Source organism: Pelecanus crispus, chromosome 2 (assembly GCF_030463565.1).
Source record: "Pelecanus crispus isolate bPelCri1 chromosome 2, bPelCri1.pri, whole genome shotgun sequence".
Taxonomy (NCBI): domain Eukaryota; kingdom Metazoa; phylum Chordata; class Aves; order Pelecaniformes; family Pelecanidae; genus Pelecanus; species Pelecanus crispus.
In genome coordinates this window covers 23202098-23221885 of record NC_134644.1, presented here as the reverse complement: position 1 = coordinate 23221885, position 19788 = coordinate 23202098, and the positions used below count along the sequence as shown (strand labels likewise).

Below are 19788 nucleotides of genomic sequence, written 5' to 3'. Positions count from 1 at the left end.
AACTGAGTTCCAAACTTAGAAGAAATTTAACTTCTTGCTGAGATTAAAACCTCTCGCTGAGGTTAACATCTTGTTATATGTCCTTCTAAGAAAATAATATCTTTTAACTTCTGATTTTCCTTGTATCTGTAGCAACCAGTCCTGACACTTGTTGCACATGCTGGACTTGGTGAACACCCCTTAAGGGCCATTAGAAGCCCTCTAATGCTTCCCCATTAAGGAGATGTATTGGCAGATGTCTTCATGGCTTGGGCTCAGTATGATCCCAGGTGGGACACTCACAGCCATTCACTGTCCTACTCTCCATGCTAGGGGCCATTTTGTTGTTCTAAGTCACAGATACTCAGAAAGTGTGCAAAAACCTTCTGCCAGCCATAAAGACCCCTGTGTTTATTAAACTCAGGATTTCTGGGTAGAATCTGAGGCCTTCTCAGTACAGACCAAGACATCTCTTACTGCAGATCTGAGAGGAAACCAGCATTTTTGTTAGAGCATGAAGACCACCTCTCATGCACCGCATTCCAAATTTATCAGTCCCTGTTTGTTCACTGTATTGCATAGCAGACCATAAGCAAACCTATTTCTTTTCATGCTGCAGAGCCAACAGAAGAGCTATGGCTGGGTCTGAATGACCTGAAGGCTCATTTCTATTTCGAGTGGAGTGATGGGACTCCTGTGACGTTCACCAAATGGCAGTGCAGGCATCCCACCTACACAAATGGTCTGGAGGACTGTGTTGTTATGAAGGGGCAGGTATTAGCATTTTATAGTAATGTAAACTAACAACTACAACTGTCTGAAATCACTTGCCTTTACATACTTATTCAGGAGTCATTCTATATCTTAGCTTAAAATAGTTTTCCCCATAAATTTGCCATCAACCAGAAGAGAAGTTCAGAGGACAGGAAAGATCAGAAATAGAGACGTAACATTTTTCTAGTGCTACCTTTTGAGATTTCTTATCTGGTGAAAAGTCTGATCCAGAAATTTTACATTAGATTCATTCTCTTGGCTGCAGCAATGAAAAAAGTTATAGCTCTGGGAGAGGAATGGGGATGAACTAGTAAATACATTGTAGGGTTATCATAGATGCTATTTGCATACCTCATTTTCCAATCTGATAGACCATTATGTCCCTCAATGTCATTTCATTGAGACATGGCATTGAGGCATAGAGACCTGGCACTAGGGCATGTTTATTCATCTGTGACATAACGAGATCACTAACACCTACCTGCCAAATACCTTACCTAACCTAAAATCCTGGAGCGTTTCTGACTTCTTGACTCACAAACTTTACTTTCTTGCAAGACATGGCTGACACGTTTACATGCATGTGCATGCACATACATACAGACACAAAAAGTGTCATGAATTTTAACAGAAACAAATTGAAAATGCTGTTATGAAAGAAATGCCATTATTGAAAGAACTGCTATAGCATAGAATAATATTGATGTTACCCAGTATTAGGCATCAATAGAATTGATCCTAAGCCAGGTTTTATGGGGAAGAAAGCTCCTATTTAAATTTCTTTTTTTTTTTTGGTAATTCCTTTTTTTAAAAGAAATCAGCCATTTTCAGAGTCTTCTCCATGATGGATAAAATAGCTAGATTTACTGCAACACACTCACATGTGCATTATTTCAGTTTCATTGATCTTTTTTCCAGAAGTGTAGTGAAATAATCCTGCAGATCCATTAGCCCCAGATGAGATGTATCTTTACAAAACCTCTCATTAAATAGATAGTTATGATAGCAAGCAATGCTGAGACTTCAGGGTATTATTTATTTCCTTCTTTCAACTCAAAACAGCATCAAATGGATCTTAAACCAATCCTGACAGATGTGTCTCTTTTTTTTAAAATAAATCTCCAGCAATGATCCTATAGCCTTCCTAGGTAACATATTTCAGTAGTGAAGAAAGAAGAAAACACTAGTTTTCTTGTGTTTATGAATGGCCCTTTTTTACATTCATTTCTTCTCCCTGATATTCTAGGATGGATACTGGGCAACTGCCATTTGTGATAAGCAACTTGGTTACATCTGTAAAAAGAAGCCTTCATCACAATCCTCTGAAAAAGAGTCAATCGAGGACCCAGGCTGCCAGAAAGTAAATGCTCTCTCATAAATTAATTATGTTGGGAAAAAGGAACGGGAATTAATTTACTGGTTCTTGCTTCTTTTAGAGTCTTTGTGTTTGTATCTTCTAGCAAATCTACTCTTGAGGAAACCTAGTCTTTTCCTACTAGCAATTTACTAATATATGTGCATTTTTCATTTTTGCTCTGAAAATACTCAAGAAAGTCAAGATTCATTTACATGTGCATGAATACTGTCTTTCCCTCCATTCCCAGATAAGCCACCCTGTGACAGAACTGCATGTATCTTAATTTAATCATAATTTCACCACTATTCTCTCTGTTTATCCTCTTAGCCTAACAATACATGTAAAATTACCAAAAGCCACTTTGTCTCTTCTCTCAGATCTGCTGTCTATTTAAAGTCTTTATAAAGTCCTTACTATATAAGAACAATAAAATAAAGAAAATAAAACAGAAAAGGATCCACTTTTCTGTACCATATTACTACTGATGGACTACTTAATTGGCCTTTGAGTGATATCAGCAGGTTATTTTTTTTTTCAAACAAGTAATTTTTCCAGAATGGACCTTTTCAGAAAATCATTATATCTATATTGGTCAGCATAGATCTCTCTAAGAGCAGGAAGAAGCAGGGGTGTTTTACTGATAATCCTCCTTTCTACCCTCCCCACAAACAAGCACTGACTGGATTCCTCTTGGCTCAGAAAGTCTCCTCACCCATTGCACTTAGGGATGGCAGGGGCAGCTTTGGGGAGTTGTGCTTGTATGTGAATTCATTTCCATATTGCAATATTTTTGTATTTCATTTTGTCAGACCCCGCAGCTCTGGAAGGCTGGCACTGCAGCTCCCTCGTGAATGAATCACAGGCTCATTATGGTGCAGTTTGCATAATCCCAGCCCTACAGAGCACTGAAAAGCAATAGCAAATAGCACAGTCACAATTTTCTTTCAAAAGTCATGTACACGTAAAAAAGATGAAAACTAAGATCTTAATGTCATCTTTTAAGCAAAAAAGGCCTTCTGTAAGAGCAAACAGCAACAAAAAATCAGCTTTTGTTTGTTAACAGATTGGTCCAGTCTCATCTTGGTTTTAAGCTCAGCTGCAACAAATATAACATTGACTATTTATACACAACAGCGCAGAACTATTGTCTATATTGAAGTCTCTTTCAATTTCACATTAAGAAACATGTTTGTCACAGGGTTGGAAAAGATATGATTTTCACTGCTACTTGGTGGGCTCTGCACTTTTGACATTCTCAGAAGCAAGACAGACCTGTGAACAGAGAAAAGCTTATCTAGCTACGGTGGAAAGCAGGTAGGAAAATATCTTTTTTTATACTCCCAAATCAGTGCTTCTGATGGAGAAACTTGCAAAACTTGTCCATTTCTTGAACTCTTCAAAGTGTTTTAACTGTGCTTTTCAAAAATTTTGTAGTTGTAAGCCAAATAAAATTATCCATGCAGGAAAAAACCAGACTCAATGTTTTAGGGCTTTCTACTGTTATAAAAGTTATAAAAGTTTTCAAATTTTGGGGGTTCCTGAGTCAAACAGTTTTATCTTTCAATTCTTAATTAAAGCAACTTCTATGTTTTTGTTTTTTTTGTTTGTGAGTTTGTTTATTTTTCTGTTGGAAATTAGTTACTACAATTTTCATCTATTTACTGATGGGTGTTATCTCATCATGATAGGAAAACTTTAACAAAAATATTTTCCTAAACTAAATTCTAAGCCAAATTCTGAACAAATGTAGGAAATCTTCCCTGGGACCTGGCCCACCGCCGCCAGAATGTATCACCTCCAAACTACCCATATCTCAGTCAGGCTTTGCAGGCTTCATGGCCTCTGAGGAACATGACTGTCTTCAGAGGTGATAGGTGGCAATGCCGACAGTTTGGTCCTGACTTGGTGGTCTGTTTGAGGCATGTTAAATATTTGGAAAGACAAGGAAAATAGTAGCCTACAGCTAGAAGCCTACATGAGTAGTGATTTGCAACATTTCACAGAACTGAGTGGAAAGGAGAGAAGATGCCTTCAGCTGAAAGGAGAAAGTCGTCCCTCACCAAATTCTTTTGACCACACTTAAAAGCCTGCTGAGGTTTTGCCTGAATGTCACTGAGGGGCTGTTGCCTTGGGGTCATGCTAGCATGATAGTGATACCTCTATTTGTACCACTTAGATCAATATTGCAAGGTAATAGGTTGTGAATGAACACTGTTTTCCACTTCAGCAATGAGCAAGCCTTTCTGATTAGTCTGACGGGGCTGAGGTCTGAAAAATATTTCTGGATTGGTCTCTCTGACACAGAAGAACGAGGGAGTTTCAGGTGGACCACTGGTGAAACTCCTCTCTTCACACACTGGAACACAGCAATGCCAGGTAAGCTCTGCATGGGCTCAACCCTTGTGATGGGAGCGCAGCTGCAACTGCAGGTTTCTGCTTTCCATCTCCTGGTTTGAGAAATTAGAGTAGGCACTTTCTTTTGTGCTTGTAGCTGTAGGTGACCAACACCACCAGACCTTGTGTTTGACATCAGTGCAACAAGCACTGTCACAGCTGAGTGTCAGGTGTTGTGTAAGTCAATCTCCTGCAAGTTGTACAGAAACAGATTTTTAATGGATTAGACTGAAGGCAATACTGTGCAGGAGTTAACAAGGTCCATGGTCTCATTTTTTTTCAACTTTTTAACACGAGTTGACAACAACTCATCAGATGATTGAGAAAAATTATTATGGACAGTTTTTTGGACCCACAAGGTGCATATGTGAGAAATGAGCAGCGAACGGTCCAGCAGTTTTGCATTTCAGCAAAACAGACAAGCACCTATGCAGGAACTCTTGCCTTCACACTAGCTAGTTATGCCTTAAAACAAACCTGTTGTACTTGATATCAGCCTTCTTGAAGTTGAGTTACTTGGATATTAAGAACCCCAAAGTAGTTGTCAGGCCATCTGCTACATATGTAAATAAAATCAAGTGTCATTTGCCCTGTGATTTCCCTGGGGTGGCAAGATAAGGAAGATTTGTATTCTAAAGCTGCAAATCTCCGTTTTTGGCAAAGGTGTGTCTGTGAGACTCATTGGCCCATATCTGGGCTCTGGCAGGAGGTATTAAAAACAATTTTATATCCAGGATGGTTTTTAATCTGCATAATCTGCATCTTCCTTTTCATAATTTTCTATGAATAAAAGCAAAGGTCTCATTTCTTAGAGAACAATTAAGACTTTGGTTTTACTCCTTTTCCATGTCACAAAGGGAAAGAGCAAGGCTGTGTTGCCATGGGAACTGGAATTGCATCTGGATTATGGGATGTTGTTAGCTGTGAGAAGACAGCAAATTATCTTTGCAAACAGCGGGCAGTGGGAGCGTTGCCTCCTGCTCCTTCGGTATGGGTCCCTGTGGCCGCTTGTGCCGAAGGCTGGGACAGAGCCTCCCGGGCAGACTCATGCTTCAAAGTAAGTGTGTGTCCACCTTCACTGTGAGCCTGAGCACAGGGCAGCCCAGGGGTCGGTGCCCTGGTCACGGTGGTACTCAGGGATGCAGGGGTTGGGTCATTTTTTCGGAATGATCTCCACGGTATTCAAGGGCAAAAAACCATGAGAAAATTCATCAAATATAATGAAAGTCAACAACTGACAACCTGAAACAATGAAAACAGAGTAGTAGAAATAATACACTTCCTTTTGTTTAAATGCAAGGTGAGAACCTCACCTAATTTATTTTCTTCCAGGAATTTGGGACATCAGAAAAAAATAGTATTGCATCTCAAAAGCTGGCAGTGTCACTTGCATAAGGCAATGTTTCTAAGAGAAAACTTATGGAAACCTGGCCCTCTGCCAACCTTTTCTCATACAACATGTAACACTTTCAGTGATACTTTCAAATCCTGCTTTAGTTTGACATTGGTGACTCTACAGCAAGTAAAGGTTTTGGGTGTTCTTTTGATTTAGTTAAAAATGCCTTAAAAAGTCTCCTTTTTGAAAAGAAAAAAAAAAAAAGTAAAGAAAAGGCAAAATAGATTAGGTGAAAGTAAATATGCAACATTCTTTTTTCCGGTCTTTACATAAGTATCCTCTCACTTTCTTTCTTGAGACTCTCTGCCTGTTGGGAGGCCAGAGATGAATTTAGCTGTGTATTTATAAGGGTCTCAACTTCTATGTCACAATTATTGTTACTAACATTATCGGTTCTGTCAATTACCCAACTGTTGGTTAACCTTTCCCCAAAATGTCAAGCAGCCAGTGCCTTACTTCAAGAACATACATACTTCATAGTAGAAAGTGAAGCTATTTTTAGGCTTGCACCACCATACAAAAATCTCTTCCTTGGCCAGGGTCAGCACCTTGTCAAATGGCTTTCTCTGTCTATACTATCTTTTCTATTCCAACCTCTTGATTTTCACTCCACCTTCCATTTCTCAAAACTGCCCTGTTTTCTGCTGTGAAATACCACAACTGAGCTATTCCATCTTTCTTTGAGCCTTTCAGTGGTCAAAGTTCCAATTAAGTTATAAATTATTTTTTTCTTCTCTGTACATTGTGATACCTTTTGTTCTCCTCAGATGCCTATGCTACTCTTGCCCTATTTTAAAATACAGGATGCTAAGAAAAATATACTTACAATTTACTTTACTAATATTTTTAATAAAGAAATAAAATATTTAATATTATAGGTCTTGACAGATGTTATGTTGTCTCACTCAAGAATAAAGGGGTGCTAAAGTGATACTGATTTTAATTACATAGGCAGTTATATATTTTTATATGCCAAATTTTGCACATTTAGTGATTTATTTTTACTTTTTTTTTCCTCAATAGTTTTTTGTGAGAGAGGGAAACCAAAAGAAGTCTTGGTTTGAGGCTGAAGAATTCTGTAGAGAAATAGGAGGAAATCTGGTCACAATCAATACAAGAGAAGATCAAATTTTATTATGGCAATTAGCATCGTGAGTACTTGCACAACGATTATTTTTCATGTTCATGCTATGTTACATAAGAATTCCTTCAAAATATATCTGGAGCTGGGCAAGTGAGTGAATAAACACAGTCAAATTTTAAATTAAAATGGAAAATTTTCATCTGGAAATATCATCCTGAAACTTTGCTTTAAAAAAAAAATCTTGAATATTTCAGAGGCTTTGATAGTTTTGAAACTTTCATTATTTTTATTATTAATCATTTTATTATTCATCAGGTTTTTATCAAGACTATTCTCCAGAGCTGATCAACTCTGTACATGTTAGTCCCTCTTCCAAAAGGGAGACAATAAAATGTTTAGCTCTAACTGTGCCTTTTTTTTAATTGGCTGCAATTCATATTTTAATCAACTCATTAAAAAACCTCTTGAGTTAATGTGTAACATAAACTAAAATGCAAGGACTTAATGTGGAAATTTTCTGACTATAAACGGAAGACTCCTGAAATCAAACAGGAATTAATTTTAATTAATTTTTGCTAGCACTGTAGATGCTATGTCTTGCCCGCAACGTAGAAATTATGCCATTATTTTCCCCCCAAATTAGACCATACATTCTGATTGTATTCCGTAATGTCAAGTCATCTCAATGGCACATATTATATATTTAACCAAAACTGTTTCACATAGGGGTGAATCTAGGTTTAATTTCTCAAACAGATTTAACACTGTCACACAGAAAAGTCTTTGTGATCTCATCCTTCCTCTTTGTATTATTTTTCAGTATTGTGAGAACCTGAATGTGATTTTACTTGTCTATTAAGTTTCTTTTCTTTAGACTATGAAATCTTTGCAGAGGGAAATCTTTGTGTTATGTAGTGAATGAAATAGGATTCTGTTTTATCTGGTCCATAGGTACCACAAAATAAATAGCATGAACTATTAAATAAACTACATAGGAAGTGCCAAGAAGCAAATTACAGCAGCTGAAAAATATTTTTCACTATTTTTCATTAATTAAATAGTATTATAGTTCTCTATTGATGCTTTACTTTTGCTAAAGCCTCTGTCTGTGCTGCTCATGCTACAGCCAAGAGCTGTGTTACAGCCACAAGGATGGGAGCTTGGGCTAGCTCTGTGCCACATCGCTTGTCCTTTAACTTACAGTCAAATATGGCAAGCCTTGTCCCAACACAGAGCACTGTCAAACCCCTTGACAGAGTGCAGGCAGTGAGCCAAGCTATGGGCCAACAGTGAGGGAGCAGCTCTCAATTCAGAAAGCAGCATGTTTCTATGCTTTCCAGCATTTACATCATGGCCCCTCTTTCTACACTCATGTGTCTACATTGTATGATTTATTTTAGGGATAAAGGACTGAACACTCAGGCTTTCTGGATCGGTTTGTTTCTCTTAAATCCTGATGAAGGATTTGCCTGGATTGATGGTTCCCCTGTGAGTACTTATTTGCTGGATATTAACTGACTTTCTGTCCTTTAGACATCTCTTTTCATCTCTTTTCATCTCTTTATGCCTTTTTTCCAATCTCTTTAAACCTTCAGCAGGTGTATGGCAGCCCTTTATCCATCAGCTGAACAGCTGCAGTGCTCAGTGTCTTAACACACTAATAGAAGTACAAAATTGCCTCTGTTTCATTGCTGGTACCATGTTATATCCCATCCTCCACAGTCCATGTTCTTAGATCTTCACAGCATCCCAGACCAGGCACTGCTGTATGTCAGTACAGAGAAGTCATGTTGCCATCTTTCACAGAGATAACGATGATCTGGATGAGGGGATTGAGTGCACCCTCAGTAAGTTTGCAGATGACACCAAGTTGGGTGGGAGTGTCGATCTGCTGGAGGGTAGGATGGCCCTGCAGAGGGACCTGGACAGGCTGGATCGATGGGCTGAGGCCAACTGTATGAGGTTGAACAAGGCCAAGTGTCGGGTCCTGCACTTGGGTCACAACAACCCCAGGCAATGCTACAGGCTTGGGGAAGAGTGGCTGGAAAGCTGCCTGGCCAAAAAGGACCTGGGGGTGTTGGTCGACAGCCAGCTGAACATGAGCCAGCAGTGTGCCCAGGTGGCCAAGAAGGCCAACAGCATCCTGGCTTGTATCAGGAATAGTGTGGCCAGCAGGAGCAGGGAGGTGATTGTCCTCCTGTACTCGGCACTGGTGAGGCCGCACCTGGAATACTGTGTCCAGTTTTGGGCCCCTCAATACAAGAAGGACATTGAGGTGCTGGAGCGTGTCCAGAGAAGGGCAACGAAGCTGGTGAAGAGTCTAGACTCCTGTGAGGAGCAGCTGAGGGAACTGGGGTTGTTTTGCCTGGAGAAAAGAAGGCTGAGGGGAGACCTTATCACTCTCTACAACTACCTCAAAGGAGGTTGTAGCAAGGTGGGTGTTGGTCTCTTCTCCCAAGTAACAAGTGATGGGACAAGAGGAAATGGGCTCAAGCTGCATCAGGGGAGGTTTAGATTAGATACTAGGAAAAATTTCTTCACGGAAAGGGTAGTCAAGCATTGGAACAGGCTGCCCAGAGAGGTGGTGGAGTCACCATCCCTGGAAGTGTTCAAAAAACGGGTAGATGTGGCACTTTGGGACATGGTTTAGTCTAGTCTACCCTTGACTGGTTTAGTGTGGACTTGGTAGTGTAGGTTAATGGTTGGACTGGATGATCCTAAAGGTCTTTTCCAACCTAAACAATTCTATGATTCTATGATTCTATGAACACGACTCCCTTGGCCCATCAGTTTTTCCTCCATCAGAAACATAATTTTCTGTACTGTGTAATATTTACACCTTCTCCGGGGAGTGATGGGAAAAGTGAACTGATCAGCATGACTTTCACAGCCCTCTCAGACCTGTCTGAACTTCTATTGATCCTATAAACAATGTACTTGAGATGATGAGATCCTGAAATTGTGTTACGATGGCAATCTCAATTACTTCCACTCAGCTCGAACCACATGGTAATTGAGATGTATTTCCAACACAGGTAATTTATGAGAACTGGGATGAAGATGAACCCAACAACCACAAAGAACTTGAACATTGTGTTATGTTTAATAGATCACCCCAAATGCGCTGGAATGACTTGCGCTGTGAACATTTACTTAATTGGATTTGTGAAACAAAAAAAGGTATGATTACTTCCCCATTTAATTGGAGCAATAAACACAAGTTCAAAACCAAATTGTATGGATTTAAACAAATTGAAACAAAGAAAGATACTGGGAATTGTTAATTTTAAAACCAGTTGCAGTGAAGGCAACACATAAAGCAAGAGGAATGAATCGAGATATTTCAATTGTACTCAGATGCAGGAAGTTAAAGATGTCCCTATTACTTTATCTCTGGCTTTATCTCTTTCTGCCATAGGTTGAATAAATTTGCAAGGCAAAGGTACTTATCCCCTCTCCTTTTATCTCCTCCATGTATTTCTATCTGCTTCAGGCTTACCCAGGAGAGCCAAAGATGCAGGACACTAGAGTTGTCTGTACGAAAGAGAAAAAAGCTTTGCTTCCACTGTGAAATGAATAATGGGAACCAAAGAGAGGGATCAATTGCTATAGGAACCAGCAACTCTGAAAAAGAGATCAAAAGTAGAGGCTGGTGTAGCCTTGAAGGACTCTTGCATCCACCAGCTTTGCCTGGGAAGCAGGGCCCTAATGCTGGGCCTCCCGCACCTGGTGCCAGGGCATGAACTGGACCTGATGGACAGGCACTGGGGTGCCTGCCAGTGGGAAACACCGTCTTCATGGGTTGAGGACCCTAAGTGACAACCGATAATGAAAGAACTTGTTTTGCTTACTCAGTCCTACCTTTACATCCCTGCTTCCTGGTTGTAAACTGAGTACTTGTATGCAACTCCATGGAGCAGGAGATTCTTAAGAGCTTCTTGAAATGAAAAGAAAGTTGGATGCACACAGGGAACTAGTAGGAGGCACAATAGGGAGGGGAAGGGAGAAGCAGTTGTATAAAAAACACTGACTATATGTAATATTTGATGACTCTGCCAACAAACCATTACCCTTCAACAGCAAATAAGGCACCGTGCTAACACTGAAAAATTGCTTAACTGAAAAGGAAGAATCACTGTTCCCTTGTGGGTAGATTAGTCATACAAATGCACCATCAGAACACTGACTTCCGTATACCAGTTCAAAGCAGTACATCCTGTGCAGCCTTTTCTGGTGCACTGATCACGCTGCTTTGTACAGATGTGGCGCTCTGCTCTTGGTGAGATTACTCAGGAGGAGTTCAGAAACCATGACATAGAGTCTGATCAGTTTATCTTGATCCTGGATGACCTTTCAAAAGTAAAAAAATAAAAGAATTAGATCTTGTTATTGTGAATCTAAATTATGTGATGATCACCATGAGAGATGCTCAGCTGTTAATTCCTTCATAGTCACTTAAGACACATATTTACTTAAGATACACCATTTTTTTGAAAAACAAGGAATGTTATAGTTACATTAGGATTAAAAAATAAAAGCAAAAAGAGGTAAAGTATGACAATTCATCATGAAAATATTTGACTAATTTTAGTTCTATTCTTCACTAAGTACTTAAGAAGAAAATGTTTAAAAGCTCCCAACAGAAGAATTTTAATTGCTTTTTCATTTGTTTGCTGATTTCTTATCTAAACTGTTCCTGTCATTTCTTTGATAATGTGTTCCTTTCCATCAAACCACAGAAGAAATGGAGAACTCTAAGAACAGAATTGGTAGTCCTTGTGAAGAACAAAATAAGAGGCATCCGAATGAAAGCAGAGCTACCTTTGAGGGGCTATAGTTCACTCTGGGAATAGCAACAGGTTAATTGCTTCCTCCTGGTCCATCCTGTAATCAGAAAGTTGGGTTTGGTATCTACTGGCTCTCCAGGACTCTTAAAACCAGACTTTCCTAGTAAAAGCCAAGCCATCAGGATAGGAGGAACGCATTGAGACACTGGAAATAATGTGTTGTATTAATAAAATACCAGCATCAAGCTTGTGACTAGTTTACTACTACGTAGGTAAGCTTGAGAACTGAATATATTGGCTGGATTATGTTGTTTGGCTCTAGTCCCATGAACATAAAAAAAAATAATAATATAGCATGCCAAGTAAAAATACTAAATAGATTTTCAAACCGATGTTAGTTTCATCTACAAAGTGTTTACTGCACATCCTGGATTGTTTAACGGTGCTTTTGGAGATTCGTATATATTCTTTAAAGATAGATATTTTTCGCTAGATAAATGTTTCTAAATTATACATATTTTTTAATTTAATCCAGTGGTATGTGCTCTAAAATCTTGAATATGCATTAGATAATTCATAGTTTGTTTTTTTTTTTCTCTATTATACAAAGCATTTGCAACTACACAAAGCAAATATCTCTGGATTTTTTTGTATTTGGAATGTAGCTCATGATGACCTTCTATTTTACAGGTACACTGGTAAAACCTGAACTGAACTACAAACTTGGTAGGATTTTTTCTGCTTTCAAAGAAAAGTTTACTGTATAGTTTTCCGACTTTGTGCAGACCAGATATGAATGTAATATATATATGATTTTTTTATCTTTCAGAATATCAAGCCACTAATGATGGATGGATTATATATGAAGATAAACAGTACTATTTCAGCAAAGAACGTGTCCATATGGAAGAAGCACGGGGAGTTTGTCAGAAGAACTTTGCAGATCTTGTTGTCATTCAGAATGAAAGCAAAAGACAATTTCTATGGAAATATGTAAGCACTGAGCCTATTAATTATCATTGAATTCTGAAGCAGAGCAGCTGATAAAATAAAGGGAACAGCCTATCTATTTAGCTAGGATAGAGCCCTGAGCTGTTGTCCTACATTACTTATTTATATAACAATATATTTGTTCAGGACCTGTAAAGAAATTACTACTGATTTTAATAGGCAGAGAAAAAAGGCATGCAAATGTTAAAGGCACAGCAAAGGATAGTTCAGGCCCAGGTTGCTTATCTCTTCTAAAATATGTAGTGTTTGGCACAGTGATTATTGCTTTCCTGTCCAGCGGGTTCCTCATTCCAGGTTGTTCCCCATATCACTGTTGCCTGCTTGAAACCTGGGTCCAAACCTACAATGTTCTTGCCTGAGGCTTAAATCCTGAGGGGAAAACAAACAAAAAAAAAAAAAAAAAGGAAAAAAAAAAAATCACAGGCATGGTTAATGGGCTTCCAGATTTTTACCTGATGTTGAGGAACTGTTTAGTGCTTAACAGTTAATCACTTTTGTTTTAGATTTACACAAAACTCAGAATGGAATCATATTTCATTGGCTTAGTTGTCAGCTTTGATCAGAAATTCAGGTGAGTAAAGAAAAACTGGCAATGGGCAACAAAAGATGGTAACTTCATCTCACTCTATGGGAGCATTTGTGTGTGTTTTCATTTTACAAGTTAGTAACTGTTGTGCAACTGACCTCTGGATAGTTTTCAGAAGTCTCAGATCAAAAGTGTTAAGTTCTTCCATACTCATACTTAAGCAGAGCAATGTGTTTTGCCTCCAAATCTGGGACTGTAAAACCACTAGAAGTTCATGGCTAAGATTAATTTCACTTCATGTCTTACACTGAGAGAACGGAGTTAAACACCAAGCAACCCTTCATAGGTAGTGAGGAGAAGCAGCTAATTTGAGGAGGTTAGTCACCTGATCCACTTTAGACATCAACCTTAGGATGAGATTAACTCTGACCAGGTCGACAATGGCTACAGAGAAACCCCAGGAGGTTTTGATAAAATGGGGATGTAAGGGTTTAATCAGACTAATGCCAGTGGTTCAAGTTACGTGAGCTGGAAGCAAGAAGTGTAAGCAACACCTGACCCAACAGCTTTCTGAAATTGCTGGTAGGGAACCTCTTTTAGAAATCTGTTTGTAGAAGGCTTCCAGGAGGACACCTTTCTGGGATGAAAGGGAAGTCTGTGCACTGGTCAGATCTTGGGGTTTCAGTCTTGTCCAGACCATAAGAAGATTTCCCTTCAAGTATGACATTGTTTATCCAACCTCTGGCAAAATGGGATGGTGATGGGACTTGAATATGAGAGTACTAAACATGAGAAGCAGCCACGGTGCTGTGGATATGTCCTCTCCAGTGTATGTAGAGTCTTTGCCCTCTGGTCACTGCTAATACCTTGCTTAGCCCTTTACCTAAACAGACCTTGTAACTAAACACTTGCTAGAGATGTTCGCCCAGCAGCCACTGTCACCTTGTTTCTTTCAGCTGGCTAGATCAGACCCCGGTGAACTATGTTGCCTGGGCTCCGAACGAACCCAATTTTGCGAATAATGATGAAAACTGTGTGATAATGTCAAGAGATTTTGGTGAGTAAAATAGCAACAAGAAATATGTGGTTGAAAATTTAGCATCAAAATCCAAAATGTTTGCTACATATTTAAATATAAGGCTACCCCACAAATAGGTAGTTGAACAATACTGGACAGTTTTTTATAACAAGTACCCTGAGGTTTAAAACCACGCCATCACTATTAGGAGACGAACATACCACAGAAGAAGGAGGAGTGTATTTAGGTAAATGTGTACAAGGCAACTGTTTCACCTGCCTCCGGAAGGTTCCATTTCTGCTTTAGGAATACTGTCTGGGGCTGACTGCTGTAATCATAGTACAAAAGTTTCAGACAGTGATTCTCTGTATTCCATTTATTTACAGGCTTTTGGAAAGATATAAGCTGTGCTGTGAAAAATGCCTTCATCTGTGAAAGGCACAATTCAACTTACTCAGGATTTGCTCCTACTCTACTTCTACCTCTGGGAGGATGTCCTGAAACTTGGCTTTTGTTTAACAATAAGGTGGAGTAACAAATCTCAGCCATATTTAGCAGATTTGCTATAGGTAGAGAAAACAACTACCCCTTTTATCTCAGTACATAAATTCTGTCACTTTATACACCAGTTTATTAAGTGGTATTCTAATTAGCAGTGTAATCAATTTTCATGTTGGCAAGCCTGTATCTAAATCTCAGAAAAAGGTGAATTTGAATGTTTTAAGTTATAATTTTTGTAAATAGTTAGCCATAGTTACTTTTTCAGTTTCTAGGATTTTCTGTTTATTTTAGAGATACTGCACAGAAATCCTCTTCCATTATCCTTATCTGTAAGCATAACCCACTTTTTCTGTGTAACACTGAGATGAAAAAATGAAAGGTCACACTTTTCATATGTAATCAGCTATCACAACAACTCATCTTGAGTAACACAAACAGCAATAAATGTCAAATCAAATATAGAAAACAAGCAAACGTTGTTTTTTGCTAAGTTAAGCAAAAGTACACCTGGCTATATGAACTTAAAAAAACCCGACCAACAACTGAAAACCACAAATGAATCCCACAGTGCAATAAATAGGAAAAGTTTCTATGCATTCAAAGGGCATAAAAAAGGAGCATCAGTACATGCCAGTTAAAAACCATGTCTCCTGTCCCTCAGAACATACGCAACCACAAAAACAATTTTTTACACTGGTATTCAGGAAAAAATCCCCATGGGATACTAATACATGGTACAAAAGAACACTTCTTCCTGATGCCGTTCCACTCATGCTGAGTGCTCACACAAGCTCAGGCTTAGCACTAAGTCTGTGGTATATAATTGAAAGAACTTGACCTGAGAGATGCCTACCCCAAATTATATTCCCCATCAGGAACTACTTTCAAAAACTCTACTTTTCAGTAATGGGACCTGAAATCTCTACCTGTGCACCCTGGATATCTACTTAATTCCCCAAAAGCTTTTGGAGGTTGCCTGCTCTTGCCCAGCGCTAACCTTGGACAGCCCACGGGTTTGTAAGTGCTGCACGCGCATCGCTGTGATTAGCTGGGTCTCCTTCTTGCTCGCTGAAAGTGTTCTCATTTCAGCAGATTCCCCACCTGCTGCTCTTTACATGCAGGGACTAGAACTGAATTAATCAAAACCAATGGTTTTAATACTCTTTGACACTGGAAATTTTGTCTAATCCTTTACTCTCCCCACAGTGTTACAAAATATTTGGATCCAGAGAAGAAGAGAGACTGACTTGGCACTCTGCAAGAAGTGCTTGTATAGAGTTAGGGGGAAATTTGGCCTCTATACACAATGAGCAAGTGCAAGGTATGACATCTGAACCTTTTGGCGCTAAGTATGAAGCCAGCACATTTCACCATCTAATGACAAGGCCAGACTATCCTCCAGATCTAAATCGCATAACCTGTGAAGGAAGACCTGGAGCTGCTTAATCCAGAGAGAAGACTGGAGTCAGATATTATGACACTTCCCATCTCTTGGCAAAAGTGTCATGTGGAGGGAACAGCATAATCTCTTCCCCATGGCCTTGGAAGATAGGACAAACAGTAGTAGTTCATAGCAATGAAATGCCCACAGGTATTCAAGTTAGTAAACAAACATCCATCAGAAATGACATATGTGTCATTGATGCCACCTTGGGGAAGACTGATCAATCCTTTTGAAGTCCCTTCTATCCCTGATTTCTATAATATTTCCAAGAAGTCTACATCATTTTTATCTAAAAAACTTTTCCTTTTTTTTTTAATGAAATCAAACTGCTTCAGTTCAATTACCCGTTGTAATTTTTCTCTTTTAACTCACAGTCTAACAATACTGAACTTGATATTTCCAGTATTTTAAAAAGTTGATTACTTGTTTTATGTGGCATTTGGTTTACACTGAATTTGAAGAAAGGCAACTCCTCAGCTACTCTCTCTCTCTCTCTTTTTAAATAGCCTTCTTCACCTTCCACCTAAAGGATGTTGCCAATGAAACATGGATCGGACTGAATGACATTAACAGTGAGAGTGTATACCTTTGGACAGATGGAAGCTTTTTTGACTATTCAAAGTGGGCAAGACAATTCCCATTTAGAGATAAATACATAGAAGTTGACAGGAAGTATATTACAGTACAGGTAAACAGAAGAAAGTCAGAAAATGCGTAACTCAAGGTTAGAGTAACCAGCCTGACTTCTGTCTCAGCTAGGATCCTATATTTCAATGCCTTAAAGCAGAAGGGAACTGAATATTTCAGAAATCAAGATTTTAAAGCTGTACCCAGAGATTAATAGGCCTGTTTAGAGTCTACACTTACTGTCATTCCTTTGTAGAAGTCTAGAACTGCAGAAAAGGAATGCTGTATTATAATTACTGATAGAATTAATTAAAAGTATTAGAATTATTAGATTTTACTGAAAATTTTCAGTATTACTAGCTGGGATTTTTAATTTGTTTCTCCTTGTACAGCATGAATCCAAATGAAAGTTCAACAAATTCAGTACAGATTACCATAACCTACATAATAAAAATAGTTTTGGTGCACTCCAAGAAATTTTAATAAACTGACAAAAGTTCTTGCAGTAATCTGCCAAGCAAAGTACATTTGCTTAAGATATATAATATAATATGTCCCATTTCCAAGAAACAATAAATGAAAATGAGTCAGAAAATTAGAAAAGAAAGCTATAAACTTTGTCTCCTCAAACCTATTTCTATTATTTTGCCAGACATTTTCTACTTTATCAGCTATAATTTTCTTTTTTAATTTTTCCCTAGACTGACTGTATTGCAATGACAAAAAGATCTGTAGAAGAAGCAGGGTACTGGGAAAACACTGACTGCCAGCATAACAAAAGCTATATTTGCCAGATGGACAGCAGTATGTTTTATTTTTCACTTTTTTTTTTTGGAAGACATTTACTGAACAATCTGACCGTATGAGTCCTCAGTTGTAGTTGCCCGGCTGCACCTGTAGCAGCTGGCGTGAGCGAAGCAGAGCTACTTTCCCAGCTCAGAAATTCCAGACACAAACCCTGCTCTGGGATAAGGATTATAAAATAGTTTTGGCTTTACAGCATCTCCCCTACCAGTATACCCACCAACATTCACAGAGGCTGACTTCACCTACCTTGCAAATATCTACACTTAAATCAGTTGCCCAACCATGACGAATAGACACTTTGAAGGCAGGATTCACCTGCCTCATCCTGAGGCAAATGCCCAGAAGAGGTTAGAAGAGCTATGCCTTCAAAATGCCTTTTTTCTCCATTGAGAGAAAAGTTTAGCCATCTGTGCTTTACCCAGCTAGCACAGATATAGGTATCTGAATGAGATTATTTTGCAAATGCAAATACAAAGCATAAAGACAAATCCATCAGTGACCTCCAGCATGGGTATCTTAGCTAATTAGACAATACACTAAAAGCAGCTTCCCCACTCTTACCTCCAGACCTAAGCCCCCCCTTACTAAAAAACCCTCACACATATTCCATCGGGGGGTTAACTAAGGTCAGTTAAACTGGTTATTTTGCTCATCAGTCTCTAGCAATGTGTTCATATCACAAGCCCAGAAATAATCAGAAGGACAAGAGTTCTAGTTTTCTTTGTGCATCCTCAGGGTGGGAGACACATCCGGAGCACAGCTACACTGCAGAGTCCACAGGAATAGAAACAGGAAACTGCTGAGCAGCAAGTAAAAATACAGGAAGAAGCCACAGCTGGGCCAGATGCTTCACAGCTCTGTCCTGTGCAAGTGCAGAAAGCAGCACAAGGGCGTCACTAGCAAAAACAATTGCCAGGGCATTCTTGATACTGACTGAACACAAAGGCAGTTTTTGTCCTTTCCCTGTCCCCATCACTAGCTCTAGGTCTTTGCCTTCTACTTCCACATATTTTATTTAAAGTCCAACTACAGTTTCCTTTTTCACTTCATCCTACATGAGAAAGAAGCAGCGGCAGAGCCACAAACTTTGCTTAGAATGAATTTCACCCCTATTTAGAGACTGAAGTGGTGTGGAGATCCTGCACCAAGCTTGTGCTTGGGAGGAATTTCACCTGCACTGTGGGAGGGGAACCTGAAGAGCTCTGGGGGAAGGATCACTATGTGACCAGTATTCACATAATTTCATCTGGTGCAGTGTATGTCTAGATAATGTACAGCTCATCCTCTGTCTCTCCCTAATCCCTGAATACACTATTTACACTGTAGTTATAAATAATTCCAAGTCACTGTTAAAATATCTCCTGTGTTTTAAATAAGAAATGCTTTTACTTGCTCCCTGTGCTGCCACACAACATTCATCTGTTACTCAAAAGTAATACCTGCTATTCAGGTAGCTAGTAATTTTCACTGTTTTCTCCCCTTCCTCTCAAATTTATACCTCTTTCCTACAGAGCCTGAACTGTTTCATTCCACAGCTGCTCCAGATTCTGATTTCATCCATTATGGTAACAGCAGCTATTTAATAATTCCTTCTAAAATGAATTGGGAAGAAGCAAGAAAAGCCTGCAAGAAGAAATCTTCAGAGCTTGCCAGCATTTTTGATTATTACAGTAATATATTCCTGCTGCTGCAGGCAGCACAATATGGAGAGCCCTTATGGATTGGACTCAACAGCAATGTGGTAAGATTAATAAATTGATAGATGGTGCAGTTAAATGCTATAATTGGATTACCATCAGCAGGGAGAATTGTAGCCTGAACAGATTTAGAAACCTAGGACTGGTGGGCAGCACTCCATTTAACTTCATCCATCTTCCATCATCAAACTCCATCTTAGGCAAAGGAGAAGGATGGGAACCTCTGACAGTGCGGGCGTCTCTTTACTAACTCTATGGGAATCTTAGATACTTAGGTCAAACTACCTGGTTAACTTTTAGATGGCCATTTTTAGGAGATGTGAATTCTATTCAAAGGGACCAACACGGTTGTTAAGGCTAGTGCCTTGTGATCATGCCTTGTGGCA

General features: G+C 39.0%; 1 protein-coding gene across 1 annotated transcript in view; it reads left to right on the top strand.

Annotated features, from left to right (window-relative positions):
* LOC104030032 (macrophage mannose receptor 1) overlaps nt 1–19788 on the top strand; it is a 35839-nt gene that overhangs the window by 7389 nt on the left and 8662 nt on the right. The window contains exons 7-23 of the mRNA XM_075705969.1: nt 599–753; nt 2000–2113; nt 3309–3424; nt 4338–4486; nt 5362–5561; nt 6924–7051; nt 8385–8472; nt 10020–10164; nt 12462–12497; nt 12601–12764; nt 13286–13353; nt 14265–14365; nt 14713–14852; nt 16034–16148; nt 16778–16959; nt 17600–17702; nt 19217–19446. Coding sequence (XP_075562084.1) covers nt 599–753; nt 2000–2113; nt 3309–3424; nt 4338–4486; nt 5362–5561; nt 6924–7051; nt 8385–8472; nt 10020–10164; nt 12462–12497; nt 12601–12764; nt 13286–13353; nt 14265–14365; nt 14713–14852; nt 16034–16148; nt 16778–16959; nt 17600–17702; nt 19217–19446 — 2234 coding nt within the window. The remainder of the gene's footprint in view (nt 1–598; nt 754–1999; nt 2114–3308; nt 3425–4337; nt 4487–5361; nt 5562–6923; nt 7052–8384; nt 8473–10019; nt 10165–12461; nt 12498–12600; nt 12765–13285; nt 13354–14264; nt 14366–14712; nt 14853–16033; nt 16149–16777; nt 16960–17599; nt 17703–19216; nt 19447–19788) is intronic.